This window comes from Varroa destructor, unplaced genomic scaffold (genome assembly GCF_002443255.2).
Source record: "Varroa destructor unplaced genomic scaffold, Vdes_3.0 BEIS01000002.1, whole genome shotgun sequence".
Classification (NCBI taxonomy): domain Eukaryota; kingdom Metazoa; phylum Arthropoda; class Arachnida; order Mesostigmata; family Varroidae; genus Varroa; species Varroa destructor.
The window spans coordinates 14,998,518-15,014,843 of record NW_019211455.1 but is presented as its reverse complement, the minus strand read 5'-3'; the positions used below and the strand labels follow the sequence as shown (position 1 = coordinate 15,014,843).

The 16,326-nt window shown below is 40.5% G+C and overlaps 1 protein-coding gene across 5 annotated transcripts in view; it reads right to left on the bottom strand.

Annotated features, from left to right (window-relative positions):
* Positions 1-16,326, bottom strand: part of sina (E3 ubiquitin-protein ligase sina) — a 29,155-nt gene that overhangs the window by 10,752 nt on the left and 2,077 nt on the right. The window contains exons 1-3 of one of the 5 annotated variants that reach the window (XM_022789807.2): positions 13,171-13,185; positions 11,482-12,282; positions 4,692-4,782 (exon numbers count right to left, since the gene is read on the bottom strand). In XM_022789807.2, the coding sequence (XP_022645542.1) occupies positions 4,692-4,782; positions 11,482-11,508 (118 nt within the window). In that variant the 5' untranslated portion in view covers positions 11,509-12,282; positions 13,171-13,185. Of the gene's footprint in view, positions 1-4,691; positions 4,783-11,481; positions 12,283-13,170; positions 13,186-16,326 lie in introns of those variants that run through there. The other 4 variants (XM_022789806.2, XM_086981140.1, XM_022789808.2 and 1 more) reach the window with 4 other exon arrangements.

Genomic DNA, 16,326 nt, shown 5'->3' with positions numbered 1-16,326 from the left:
GTCTGGAACCCCTAATCACGAACAACTTCATCAGCAACTACTGATGATGACGTTGACATATATGAAATACTGAACTTACATATGCTTCTCATCGATTATTGTCATCGTAGGCAAAATAATAAACCATCAAACGACGGACAAGACTGTTCCCGTCATTATATACACAGCAGATGAAAATGCAGTTGATACGTACGCCGTTATTTCATAAATTGTAAGTAACCAGAACCAGTCCTAGACAGATGTTCGTAAAGTTAAAAGAATACGCAAAATTCCTAAAGCGGCCTTCCCGTTCCCAGAACGACGTCGTATAATTACTTTGGCACTAATTATTCAGTAGTCACCAAATGACAGACAGCAGCGCCACCGCACACAGTTGGTAACCTGGTGACTAATCAAACGCCACACAATCAGTTAGCACGGGTCAGTAGCTAAGCCATGTCAATAACGTACGAAATTGTGCCGATGCGTGAAGATTGCCATCGAAATCGTCATCTTCACATTCGTTCGCAGTCGATGCACCGTACATGTCTATTTGTCCCGAGAGGAGAATCTCGCCGAAATGGCGTTGTCACCATTGGAACTGCAGTCGTTTAGCTGACTAAAATGGTGATTAGACTGCTGCTATTTATCTGTCCGGTTATCTATCGGTATGATAAATTCATTGCAGTATGTTTATAATGCAACGTTTAGTACAACGCTGGTCTCTCTCGATCCGAATGAAGCTGGGACATGCAAGCACTCGTTTAAACTTAGCCTTGTTCACTGAGGCTGGAGAATTAACGGTTAGTTCTCAGAAAAAGAAAACGAAGCACAGAAGTAGATATAGTTTTTGGGCTTCCTGACACAGCGGTCCCCATATTCGATTTTATCTATGGGCTTGACGTCTTAATTGTGATTAATCCGACAATATTCACGTTTTTATCATCAACCCTCATTTCATATTTACGAAATTGGCGCAGTTCATTTTGTTCAACTGCATGCAACATTGAAATAAATATAGTAGACAAAATCCTAACGAATATCTGGTATTCTGAATAGTTCAGTACAAGTTACGCTGATTGCTGTCCCCAGAGTTGAGCATCAAAGTATCATTATTTACAACAAGGATTCAAGCCACCATTAGACATTCGTTGGATCCGTACGCGTACCGTAAAATACGGGGCATTCCCCACTAGACCAGTGCGTACAGTTCTACGTTACAAGACAACAATAATGACAGTACAAATATCTGCGACGGCAAAAATCAGAAGTCCCAAATAAACTCGAGCAGCCACAACAAGGCGACCAGCTTTTCTGCTTCGAAATTGGTTATCGTTATCATCATACCAAATACACCTCGTAGCAACAACAAATACTACATAACCACTCCGACATTCAACGCCGACTATGATGCGCACCCGAGAATTAGATGACACACAAACGAATTTGCAAACAGATGCAAGCACAGATATTTGTGTATGTACAAATACAGGGCACTACAATGAGCACAGAGACGATAAGAACAACAACAGCTAGAGCCGAAAAATTTTGAAATCATCTGTTGGTGCCGCCAATCTATTGAGGCACCAGCTTTAATGCGCGACAGAATGGCGCTGCGTTCGATCAAGCAGACAGCAAATCCATGTTATTGTAAATACGATTTCTCACGAAACGTCTCTGACACTATCATCAGATCAACGACATTTAGTCCTACACGTCAAAGTGTATTGACGTCGCATGAAAAGAACCATGAAAATCACCGCAACGTCCCCACAGATCTGTATCTGCTATTAGCAGACGTCCACAGAACGGCAAAAAGGCTTCGCTCGATTTTTTTATTATTAGACCCCATTTTGGTGGTCGCTGCAAAAACGAACAGGACTACTTCGACGACAAAGTTTCTGGCTTTCTCGTTCGTTGTTTTTTGTGCTACTAGTTGGTTGATATCAGGTGGTTTCCAGTCGATGCTTTGTTGCTCCAGACCGTTACCAGTATTTCATCAGCGGGTTAGTTCCTATGGTTTAGCTGCAGCCGTGCTTTTCTTCTATCCCGTTCCAACACAAAGACACTGTCCTGTTGTTGTCCCGTTTCATTCGCAACGTTCCGTAGTAGACAAATAATGTTACTGATAGCCGCTGTTATATTAGCAAAGGTGGAACCAGAGAGAAAAAGGTTGAAGAAAATGATTGACTATTATCGCAGATGGAATGGAACTAAAATTTGTGTTTATTTTCCGAAATAGTCAATTACGTAAACTCACCAGCAGGCATGCATTTGCTCGATTGTTAATTGTCGCTGCTTTGAAAAGGATTTTGCCGGCTGGTAAACTTTGAAATTGTATAGCTTTTGAACTACGTGTCGCTTGCAGACGAAGTTTGGATGGTAGATACTTCTGTCGTTTGGAAACTGAGTTTACTCCAAGAGAAATTAATTCAGGATTTTTTGGTCTCGAAAATCAACTCTCAACAGCTCAATTTTTATTTCTCAAAGGCCACAGCGCGTCAATAATTTATCGAAGGTTGATGAAAAATTCAGGAAAAAATTTCTCGAATGACTATGTAAAGAATCCAAGTTTCTAAAAGATGGAGATGTCGGGAATACGAAAACAGAGCTGAAGCCTAAGGGTTTTGTCGGCTAAAGCTGGTATTTAACACCTAACGCGTTACAGATTTATAATCAAAATAATAAAAATGCAAAAGAAAAAGTAGAAAATAGGGTCCCTCGTAAATTTACTCTAAACTGATTGGAAATATGTGTGGTGTAGTCCACGTATAATTTGCGGGACTTTAATCGGCAAAAAGACCCGCGTGGAACATGCGGTCAACATGGACGTCGTTTGGTTCAATATCTATTTCTAACCGCAGAGAGGCTAGACGACGAAATGGCATCGTCCTACAGGGAGATCGAGTTTAGTGGCAATGTCGAGTACGTTTGGACGAGGTTTGCGATGAACATCAACGTCATCTGCTACTATGAAACACTCGGCGAAAGTGGAACAACGAATGCAGTGCGCTATCTCGAGTTCTTTAAACTCATTGGCCCAGAGCACAGAGCGATTGACAGCAGATAGTCGGGTTACTTAGGGGCAATGCCAAACCTCATCGCGAAGCTCGATTGTTTCCTCAGTTGGGTAAAGGAATATCCAATGTTGTTTTCAATCCGTTTGTTCCCCCCTGTCGAAGTCCGCACGATTATGGGGCTTTCGGTGTCCTAAAAAGAGCCACTAGCAGGTAAGCATATCCCATTGTCGATTTATTTCGAGAAGAGAAGTTACATATGGTAATGCGAATCGCGGGTATATGGCTGCCTGGTAGCTGCCAGAATGCAGGAAGGCGTGTTTTAAAAATAAAGAAGATTTTTTTAAGATTTTAAACAATTATCATTCCAAATAGTACAAAAGTTCACGTAAATATTAATGTCCGCCACATTCACTTATAACAGCAATATATATACGTGCTGATGTTGTATGTACACATATGTATATATGTTACTCAGGCTACCCTGGGACACATTTTAGCGGACTATTTGACGTAACCGGCATACGTTCATTTACTACTAGCGGTACGTTACTTGAAAGCGAGTTCTGTGTAGGACAAAACCACAAAAACATCATAATGAAGGCAAAAAGTTCGTTTGCGAGGTACGAAAGATGGGGAAACCCGCTAGAGATTTCTGTACGCCAAAGCAGAAAACCCGCAATAGGGATTGGACCGCAAAAAAATTCCTGGAAAAAGAATACAAAAAGTCGCTTCTGACAACTCGAAAGCCGATCTTACGACTAAGAAATAAGAGGCTGTTTTTGAGATGAAATTATCTATTTCCCAAAGATCCTCATAGGTAACAGTTTATCTTTTAGATTTTTGGGATCTTTGATCCACTGTCCCCGTATATTCAGGTTTAAAGGTTTTTTCTTGTGGATGGCGTGTTGTAAAAAGTCGTGGCAGGTATTACCACAAAGTTAACTGTGAATTTTGTAAAATGACCTGTGAGCGGCTTGAGCCCCGAACTGACGCCGTCATTGAAGCCTAGCAACTACATTTCATCGATACATCGATCAAGGGTACTTGTCGGCACATCAAAACATTTCATTAAAAGACATAATTAATTCGTTTACAACGGAACGACGTCAATTTTGTTCTTATTTACCACCAACACTCTGTTGTCTAAGATGGGACTCAAACTCGAATCGCAATTTTCCAAATTGCAACGTATATTTTGATCCCTTAGGTTACCTCCTCTTAGAAGAAGATATGTTGGTAAACGCACCACTCCACTTCTTACAAGCAGTAAGAACAGCACCAAGTGCGTACAGATACCGCCCCTTCAAAGAGCAGCATTTTGTGACATCAGACATGAAGTACCTGGCACCTGATTACTTTCACCCCGAATCACTTTTTTCACAGCTAATGGACTTAACTAATGGACTCGCTGAAAGTTTATGTAAATGGTGGGCCGAATGCGTAAGAAGGAACCTGAAGCAATTAACGATCTGATTGTATGTGTTCTATTGGCCACTTTAAATTAGTTTAAGACTTCCGGTCGTTTAGTGCTATAGTAGCTGACCCTACTTTGTTGACATAAGTCAAGTATTTAGCGAACACGAATTTAACCAATGCCATGCTTGCCAAGTTAAACAGGAAACAAAAGCCGTCCAGCAACTCTTCTTCCCACAATAAAAACTATTTTATATTCTGTAAAGATTTCTAGCTTACTTTTAAGAAAACACGTACCTCCGACTTGCGGGAACCGTTGACCCTCGACCTTTGGCCTGATGTTGCTATTCAAAGGCATTGGAGGATCCATCTGTAACAAACAAGCAAAAAGGTCAGCAAATATGAATACCGTTTAATGGATTATATACCATGGGTAAAAATGAAAACTCCAATCCGCAAACTCTTGTAACTCGTGCATTCATTTAAAATAAATATATACTTGTGTCATGTATTATAGACACGTACGTCCGAATATGCGCGCTCGTGTTTGTTCTTCCAACCAAACATTTGGATACTGAGAAGCGATCAATCATGAAAATCGTAATTGTTTTTTCTTATTGGACAGTAGTCGATTTAAATATTTCAACAATAATAGTGCCATGATTTCAGCCGATGATTAAACAAAAACGTTTCTTCACGTTCCCTACTGAAGCACTTATGTGCTTATATGAACACTCTTGTGTTTATATGAATCTTCTCAGGAACCACCATCGTAATAATATACCTTAGTCAAAATTGTCAATGTTTAAACTAAAAACGGTTGCATATTTATATTCTGAACCTGATCTGAGTATATGATATGGTCTTTACGGACCAGCAAAATAGACATTTTACTAATTTTCTGCCTGTAAGCAATTCCTGCCAATGACATTCAAATGTTCCAAAGAGAAGCTCTTTTGCATTTTCAGCCATAAGCATCGACTAAGTTGATACTGGTTTCAATAAGCATTCTGGTTTAATAACAGAAATAAGTGCTACGTAGTACGCTGGGTTCGACCCTGACATACCATACATATGTATACGCGCTTCCGTTTACGCTGATATACGTAGTATCATGCATAATCAATTAGTTATCATACTATGTATATATCACACAACAAGCAAACGTGTTCTTCGTTAACTGCACGACGCTAAATCGTTATCTTGATAGGTCTCACCAAATTTACTCCTTATGTTATTCTATCCCATTCTTTTCAGAAGTAGTAGATTTGATAACATGACAGTATTTGTCTGTTTTATTTTATTGACCCTATTTATTCGTTAATCTCTTATTGCCCTTCTGCACAAACTACGAGAGAGCTAGCGTAGAAACTACTTGTAGAGTTAAAAAAAAGTAAAGGCAACGCAGACGATAGCGGTACATTGTCATCCCACTTTACACTTTTTGTTCGAATGCCCTAAATACATGAATAATGATCGGAACCATGTGATAGATAAGCCGCATATACGCAACGCTCAACAAAACGGAAAGCCATATTGTCCAGTTTGCGCTATAGCTCATAAGGGAAATGCGCCAAACGCAACCGATAGAAACAAGAAAGAACGAGAGGAAAAGAGAAAGTGAGACAAAAACAGTGACTGCTATTCCCAAATATCACCGTAACCATCATATGACCATCATCACCAGTAGCCATCTCAGCAACGTCAACAGAAACTATGGTGTATTTATTTATAATATTGCATATGAAGCATGTTTCCTGTCCTAGCGGCATCGGCCCGAAAGAAGAAAAAAATCATCGCTACTTTTTTTATGTCCATGGCTCAATAAATCAAGCTTGCTACGGCACGGATCTTCGCGGATCGCCAATGAAACGGACGTTCGAGAAACATGGTGCTGTCTACAACCTTCGGTAGTTTGCTTATTTCGATCTTAACGGCTTTCGAATTGCCAACCCCAAGCAACAGCTATCGGTCTGTTCACAACGCCTGGTTACTCCGTCTGTACTGTGTACGCGCCGTTCTTCTATCTCCAATCGACACGTTGAAGAAGCAAGCCAAAGCCAAGTTAGCCCACCAATCGGCCAACCGCATACCTCTTCCCGCTCGTGTCTCGTGTTTGCGCAGGGACGCTTGTTTGTTTGGTTCGGCTCTTAGCGAGGTAGTAGCAGTACGTTCTACGTTGCTGGCTGTCTCTTTGGTCGTTTTTTCGTCCGTCATAACTGCACCCCCAACAACTTTGCCATAGCCACTGTCCCCCCCCCACCCCCGGTGCGTCAGTTCGACAGAACCAACAGCCAGCCAGCACCAGCAATAGCAGCATCGGAACCAAACAAACAGCAGCAACAGCAACAACGACAGGTTTGCCGCCTGCCGCATTGATCCCGCTGTTCCTACCAAGACCATCTGAACAGTTAAGACTATTCATTCTTCCTGCAGTTGCTGACGCCGACAACAACGACGATTCGCATGTAGCGTTCGATGCGCGCCTCAATTTAGCTGGTTTAGCAGCTTCGCTTACGGTTTCTTCTTACCAACAGCTTCTGAAATTGTTGCTGGCGATCTTGCTTCGTAGACGTTGGCTAGTCGGCCAGTAGATCGGCGAACAGACCAACAGGCTGAGTCCATCAAACTGAAAGAACGGTAAGTAGTTGCGAAGAAACTGCGTACCACCGAAGAAATCCTGCAGAATTGCTTTTTCCTATTTCGAGGGGTCCAGCAAAACCATCAACAGGGTCCTCCGTGTAAACTATCCGTCCAACGCCTCCTTATCGAAGTTCCTTCCGATAAAGCAACGCTGGAGATCTTTCCACCAAGGAAAGAAATATGGTTGAAACTCTCGGACGTCGAAAAGCTATCGGGATGAACGGTGTTGGCAAACTAAAGCAATGGTAAAGTTAAAAGCAAACGATGTTGCCAAAAATACATCGTCATCAACGACGACGTCTTCTGTGAGGCGAAATAATACAAAGAGCTTCAGCTGTTCGCTATGGTTGAGCTGTGTGCAGAGCAGATAAAAAATTATAGCGGGTCTAAAAAGAGCAGAGCTCAGTGATGCTCCCTCAAACGGAACAAAGCTATGATAAAAGAACATGGCCGTAGTAACAAGTGGTGTTACGCGGCAGCTTACGCCGCGACCTCTTACCATAAGCCCTATAAGGAACTCTATATATATAATTAAAGCCCAAGCTCTGGATATGTCTATTTGACGTGAGGCAGGGGGCGCCAAATCTATATAATGCTAACCTCCTTTCGAGTTTTACGTCCGGTATCGCCGTTAGGCATTTCATCAGAGGGTTGGCTCCCAGCATGAAACGAAATCTGTCTATGCCTGGATTCGAATCTAGACCATAACGTGTCCCTAAGATTAGCAGGCAAATACGTTATGCACTAATGCTACTCTATGGAAGCTAATCAGCTCAGGACCAGCAGTCGAAAACAACTACCTATCGACTGTAGAATTGTTCGAAAAGTTCGAAAAACTCAAAAAATCCATTCAGTTCGGTTAACCATATAAGTCGTATCCTATGTTCATAAACCGACTGTGTTCTGTGTCCATGTTTTGTTTAGCAATTTCTATTGGAAATCTTAAAAAACGAAGCCAACACACAAGCTGAACTATTCTCTACGCTCGACATGCTGCTCACAGTCAAACACGTATTCTTCCTGCCATAATAAAAAAAGACTACTTGACCATTAGTGTTCTTATTGCTTTTCTTTCAACTATCGTTTCCGCTTTCTTATTTAGCATGCCTTATCGTCTTCTGTCCCGACAGAGCGGTGCTACTGACCTGGCCATTCTTACGTCCTGTCTATGATTTAGCTATCGAGTAATATATTTCTGGTTGTCACTCCTAACTACTTGTCGAGCTCACATCATCTTTTTGAGCTAACATCAAGCAGGATACAAATGGTAAACAAGCGTTTTTGTTGGATATTACAATCACAATTAGTGCTATATATGAGCATAGAGCTCTCTGCCAAGTAGACATATTCCCGATCGCGATCACCAGCTATTATTTCCCTAATATATTATGGATCTTCATATAAATAATGTCATAATCATATAATAAAATAATAACAAGAAACATTACACGAGCTAAAGGTGTTACAGATATGCAAATACAAAGACGGACCAATCAAGCCTACGGGACATGGTAGGTCAACGAAGCGGTAGCCAATCTAAGCACGTTCACTTACTAGACTATCCTTTTCATTTTATTAAGCCCGCAGCGATTGGCCACCTCGAGTACTTGCTCCGTTTCACCCGGCCTCCTACTTTACTGCTGCCAATTCTGGGTACAGTCAACAACAACCGAATGGGCCAAAAAGCGCCATGTAGTCACGAGATGATATTAATTGCGCTGAAGCCAACGGCGGCTACAGCTGACAATACGCTAAAGCCGCCGGCAATCGGTACTGCGGCCGCCGTGCCCTGTCGTCATGTGAAGGCCATTCACCATTTTATGACGACCAATGTCCCAGAGTTCTATGCAAGTCAACTAGTGCTTGGTCTACTTCAATCACTGCGTCGCAGTAGCAGCATGACACACCAACAATGGTGTAGGGCGCCATCATGTCCACTGTTAATTGACAGACAGTCGATTGGACGGCATCGATAACTAGTCATTCATTACTCGCAGGAGAACTGGAAAAATAATGTGCTGAAGGCAATGCAATCTGAAGGGAGCCACAGACCCTTTACCAAATGAGAGACAATGGACAGTTGAACGATCCTAACCACTGTATATTGATCGCTTCCGGGATACTGCAGTGGTATCGTGTTTGTGATGCTTCGTTTATGTTGGTGGCTAACCGTCTAAAAACAATCTCTGGCGAGTACAGTACTGGACGTAGAACCAAATTTTCTGATTGCTCTATATTGACAGAATCAACGCACACGATAACATGGATTTGGTAGTTGGGAAAGCTCTCTAAAGAGCCATCAAAGGTTAATCATAGCAAACACATTACATTATGCCCGAATGCTAGCTAGGCATACCCTGTACTAGATACCCTGTACTTCGCAAGGGCGTAGATGAGACGACTGATTAACAAAAGGGAACTTATGGTAGCTTTTAGCTAAGAGCAACGAATACGAAGGCTCCAAAGAAAGATCGGGTGGAAGAAAGCTACAACGCAGTTTACCACCGTTGCACTAAATTGCACACAGAAATGTATTTTATCAACAATACCGTTCCGATTGTCCACTTAAAGGCCTTCTCCTTTTGTCTCTTTTCGCTGTGCAATAACTTGCTTCCCTTAATTGAGAACTGACACTCTCTTACTTTCAATTAATAGGATGATCATTCTGTACTTATTATAGCTCGCGATAAATGCGATGATGTATGGTTCTACAACATTTTTTGCTTTTTTTCAATTTAGCACAACCAACGACTACCAGCTGACACCGTTGTGTAGCACATTCACTGTTACGCAAAATTATGCCACCAGCACTATTATGGCTAGTTCGATGGGATCGAAATTATACTTCTCGTTTTTTAAGCAAAAAAAAAAACAATTAGAAGATCATTCAAAAAGCAGGTCTTCAACTCATTCTCGCACACAGTGTTATTAACCAGTGTGTATGCAAATCTTTCCACCTGCCTCTCATATGGTGGGAATTGTTGCCCTACACAACACGGAAAATGCGGCATAAAAAACAACGAAAAACCTGTTCGCTGATTATAAAATCAGCTAGCTGGACCCTGACCATCCATTCATCAGTATTTAACGACTAGCAATACTTTTCATTAAAATGTAGAATCTCACGTACGAACGAGAAGATGTACTCGTTGGCTGTTTACCAATCAGATGTGCGATGCTCACACCATCTTGAAACGAATGAAGCCACTGAGTAGTGAAGAGCAAAGTCTTAGATCGCACTCTCAATGACACTACGACGTTACACGAACAACGAGCACGACGTTAAAGATCAGGATCATCGGATAAGGGAAATCAATATGACTTAATAAAAACATATGTAAGCTCAATAGAAATGGAGAGAAATCGCTGCGCAAAGCGCCATGTCATCTGACTCATACGAAGCTGAATTCGCTAGCTGGTCGCATGCTAAGCATGGTGCAGTAACGGTAATGGACAGATAAGCTACTTCAATTGAGTTCAGGCCCGGTACGTCGATTTATTCAACATATCAATAACACATTTATAGTTGCGAGGTCGCTTATTCATGCGCTCTAGAAATAATGGCATTAAGCCAACTAGAGATAGACACGTGAAGCCATGATTAGTCTGCTTGGCGTAGTACTATACTGTCACATACAATGTTTCATCTGATTGAGCTGAAAAACGCCTACGCCAGGGTCAATAGTTCAATACGTCTTTTTTTAACACGCAATATATTTTATCTGGGCGGATATGTACGTAGTTGATGTTTGACGGCCAGGCGGGATCGAAAGTGTGTAAATTTTTAGAAAATTTAGAAGGCATTGTGATGTAGGGCGCTCGCTCCAACATTGACAAGTTCTGATGGGATGCTAAAGGTTTACGAAAGACAAAAGTCATCGACCCTTACTGTTAAATGTACAAATGTGCTTTCTTTAAAACGAATTGAAACTGATACAGCATGCTAAAAGGGTACTGTGTGCAGCTAAAGTGCATAGAGATAAAATGAGTGTATATATCTAGCCCAACTTACTTGTGCAATATATAGTTTCTAAATAGACGTGCTCCTGCACAAAATCATCCAAAAATCACATGAATATTTTCTCCTTCTGTATTTGCTATTGTTGTGTCTAACAAACTTTGCGTCTGTTCGACCTTCTGCCGACTAGCAGAGAGAGTCGAGTCTCTACTCAACCAAGTATACACTAGGATAGTGCTATTTAATATAATGCACACGGATGTAAGTTTGCCTTGCTTGCGTTAATTTCCTTCGGCGTGAACGAGATTACTTATTATAAAACAAAGCATAGCAGAAGTGCTTTCTGGCCACCCACTAAAGCAATCAATCTACATGTTGCATCTAGCATACGTGTTGTCTTCTAGCGGCATATAATAAAGACTGAGCAACCATACGCTGCGTACATCGCCGGTTCGTCGTTATTCTTACCGATATCGTAGTCTTCTTTGCTCTCATCTATAACCTCGTACACAGGGATGTCGACCGACTGCGGTCTCTCGGTACGTGCAGTCATGAACTTTTTCTTACATCGTTTAGCTTTGCGTGAACCCCTTTCAGTCTATTGTGATTGTGTCCGTTGCGAATGAACACCTCTGTCATATAATCACGGGCGAGAAGACGTCGCCAGCGGACAAAATGTTGATGACTGCAAAGGTAATGACTCACCACTTCACTATCAGCCAGCATCATAGCTTTCATCGGCTGCACGTTCGTCCTTCCACTTGAAGTAAAATCCTCGAGTCGTTGGAATTAGTATCCAACAACCACCGCTTGTCTGCGTAATACTACTGATATTGGTGCAGCTAAAGCATTTGCTGCACTGAAAATGCACAAACTGAACAAATATAAGTATTGAAGATATGCTTATGGTAGTGGCCATCTTTTGTTGCTCGGCCTCATCTTCTATACCTCGGAACAGCCTGACCTCGTCCTCATCGACTAAAAGGGGTTTGCCGGGTGCCAGCGGTTCAACAGCCGAACTAATTTGTCTAACGATGTAAAACCCTTTTGAACGGATAGTATTGTTTATCGTCTTGGGCTTGCTGCTCCGAATTACCGTGATAATGAATAGAAATATTCAGCAAGTAGTATCTCTTGTGCAGAAACCGTACGCAGGATACATGACTGCTGTCCCGTGATCCCCGCAGTAGCAAAATATTCGCCTAGTGATCCAGGTTCAAAACCGGGCGTAGAAACACTTCGCTTTGGATTCAGCGTCCGCAGCAACGCCTAGAACCAAAGCCATAGGAAAAACTATAAAAAAAGCTTTTAAACCAAATGTTGCTATATAACTCATCATTCTTTAACAGACATTTTATGTTAGATTACTTTTCGATATGAATTATAAGCGGAACCGGCAAAGCAGTCTCAGGCAACTCTTTTTTTGTAATGGTACAAATATATTAATTTCACAATCACTGAGTAATCAAATGTTCCGTTGAATACTTAAAGAAAAAGCTCAACGTATTTTAACTACTTTCGTGTACTTTTATGCGCAGTTGTATGTACTTTATTTAGAGATATGCAGTGCAACGGAAACGCGCCATGATTTTGTTTTTGGATTTCTGCAGTTGTCAGATTGGTAAACGTTTAGACAAGGACCATCTAAATAAACGTAAAACTAAAGAATAGAATTGAACGGCTTTAACCAGGAGATACACAGGTCGTACTATTCATCGAGACTGCAGGACAATTCCTTTTCTACGAATTGCAAATTGTCCCGGACAGACGAACCTCTGCCAGAACACATTACTGTAACAACATTTTGATGAAATGAGAAAAGCCTATGCCGATATCTTCTAAAAAAAATAAAGACTTCTACTGGGTACGGCTATACGAGTCTAACATTTGACAATTTACATTTAGAAAGGCTACAGACAACCTGGAACAACAGTGTTTTAGTCGACAAGGCAACACAAGACAGCTATTTTAAGAAATCGTTACTGCATATAAGCATGACCTTCAATTACATTAAAAAAATTTGTCGTGTACATAAATTTACAAAGCGGTACTAGTTCGACACAGTCCATATATGGTCGGCAACTGTACATTCGAATGTTTTGCTTATTTTACCTTGCGTAAATCGCAACTTCTCAATCCAGCATACATAGTACTCACACACGTGAGCTGCTTAGAAGCGTGCAGCGTTAGAGAACAGTGGGCCATCTCTCCAGCAAAAGCCAAATCGAGCATCTTGAATCAATCATATATACACTATCTAGCTCAACCGCAGCATCATTGAGCTGAAAGGAAGCCTGTACATTTAAAGGCGCTGCTTGCTTCGTTGGCGTCAACGTAAGATCATCTAGCTTGAAAAAACAGCACTTTTTGATGGAGAATACGACATATCTCATTCGGCTATAGGCACGCGTGTTTTAAGCAACTAATTCTATCCAATCTACTTGGATAAAATAGTACATAGGCCAGTGGGTCAACAGACAATAAAGATCTTAACAGTGAACAAAGACCAACTGGCACCGACTATCGCCTCCGAGGCGTAGGGAATACTGCAAGAGGCCGCTTCTTAGCGGCCGTCGTTGATCACTTTCTGTGGGGTGTCAGTTTAATTGCCAAGTTATTACGTTGTTGTCTAATTTCAAATAAGGAAAAACGAATGCCGCTTTAGCAATTTTTGATACAGAGGCGACGAAGAGTTTTGCTGGAAAAATCAGGTACATGATAACGATTGATATTGACAATTGATATTCTATATTACTTATATTATATATACTCTATATTCCTAATTAGTTTTGGCGGTTTGTATGAGTGTTGTTTAAGCACTTGACGTTTGTCATCGTTTGCTGGATTGTAAACTGGTCGCGGCAGATAATATCTTAGTGACGCATTTATAAATGTATACATGCCACGTATATACAGCCTTGGAGATCAAATCTTTCATGTCGTTTCAATAGCAGGACGAATTAAACAGCAAGACACGCAGTGAAGTAAGGATTGTCACTAGGCAGTAAACTCACAACTATTATTTTGAATGCACTCCATTTCTGCTATACATCCGGTAGGATGCTGACATTGAACTAGAAAAATAATGGCCCCATAAGATAATCAAATGCCAAAGAATATTCTGTTGAGACTTGTAACCGACAGTCGGACGTAACCAATTGGTGATGCCTCTGCGTCACTTCTCTGTGCGGGATGAAACAAATTTACTTTGCTAATATCTACAAGAATTGAAAGCACTACGCGAGTAAGGCTTTGGAATGTCATCATTTCAAAAAGCTTTGCCTAACATTGAAATATTTAAGGTTCTTGTTACAATGCTTGAGCTGCTAAAAAACTGCGGTGAGTATAGAGATAAAATTCGAATTCGGGCTATATATGCAAAAACAATCGTCCTTATGCTTATGTCTTTACAGTTGGCATAATAAACATTTTGAGCAATAAGTGCGCTTTTTATCCTCGCGAACATATCGAAATGCATATAGACGGACACTTACAAACGATTCTGTAATAATTGTGCACACTTTACAACACAATGCCAAATATATTTTTGAAAGTTGCTATAGCAAATGTCTGCTATAAAAAAAAAAGCTGATAACATCCAACTCTTATTTGAAATATGTGTATTCCCAAATTTTACAAGTAAATTTTAACGAAAGTAGTAAGGTAAGTCAAATGCTACGAACAGTACTCATGGAAAAAGGGAACGTGTTGATTTCAGTGCCCTTTAGCACATTTTCTTAATTTTCGTTATGTAATTTTTTTAACCTGAACGCAAAAAACCCAAAACGCTTAGCACGTAACCCTGTAATAAGTACGTATCAAATGATGGCGTCTTTATTTTTTAAGAAAATAAATGTTTGTTTCTATAAACCAGTTGGTTTAGCCGACAGAGATGGCCGCGATTACATGCGACAAAAATTATATGGTACATACAAAACATAGTAAAAGTGCTGTATGTAAAAGTACCTAATGCTGCATTGCTCAGTCGAGTTTCTTATATATATTTTTTTTTAATACTATATATATATATATATATATTATATTATTTGACATATTATCTAACACTTTCCATTAAACCATGCAGGCAACTGCTTAATTTGTCGTTCAGAATTACAAGCCATACCTTTCATACATTTAGCCTTACACATTAAAATAGTTTTTGACCTATGGGTTATTAGGATTTTCAACATATCCAAATGATTTATAACTAAAATCATGTTTAAAAGGCACTGAAATCATTACGTTCCTTCCGCGCCTTAGTGCTGTTCGGCACATAGATTCACTTTCCTAATTTTACTAAAATTTACCCCAAAAATTACCAAAAGAAACCCTAAATAAAAAAAAGATGTTATCTACTTCTTTTAGACACTGAAGTCTGTGCGGGCGTAGTTATTGCAACAAACAGCCCCGTTACTACAAAGCACGGATGATTCTGAACTGCTTCAAAATTACTGACACAAGTACTCCGAATAGATTTTTATCACGTTTATCTTTGTCTTGGTGCTAACACCGGCGTCATATACAGCGGAAAAAAATTCTATATCACCATGCGTGAAAAGAATTGAACAGCCATAGATTAGCGTTCGCTTTCCACTCATTCATTCCATATTCTCGACAAAACCCAGCGCTTATCAAAGATGCTCCTATGTGGTTGGCTTACCACCACGACAGCTACACCACCCGATCAGTCGCGCGCAGCTACAAGACAAGTAATGTGACAGATCGAGAACTTATTGCTCCTTTACATACTACCCCGTCGAAATCGAGCAAGCATACATGAAATGGACTGAAGACAAATCTCGTTGGAACTGAAACGACAAATGCAAAGTATACAACATGACACTCCCATCGATCTAAACCTCGAAATATATAGATATCAGTCAATATATCCATAGTCAGCGGCATCTTCCTCGCAATAGCAGTTTATAAGGGGTTTTACAGCTGATTACTTAGTGTGTAAAGTCAGAGATAAATCGATCACAATGAAAGAAGCGTATCGGTCCAAATTTACTTGGTAAATTGTGATGGAAATCTATTATAACAGAAATTTTGTATGATGGTATTAATAGATTCCAAATTACCCAAGCACTGACAAGGTACTTTTGTTGCCGACAAACGCGAAATCGTATAATGCACGCTTATAAATGTGGTTAAATCTGTTCCGTTGCTATACTATATACGCCAAACCTTCAATCAATCGGCGTAAATTGAGGTTAATACTGCTGTGAACACAGTCCAAATCATACGTGGCTTACAACTATGTTCTTAGTTTTATAACCTCCCGATAACAGACTAGTCGTGATTCCAAAATAC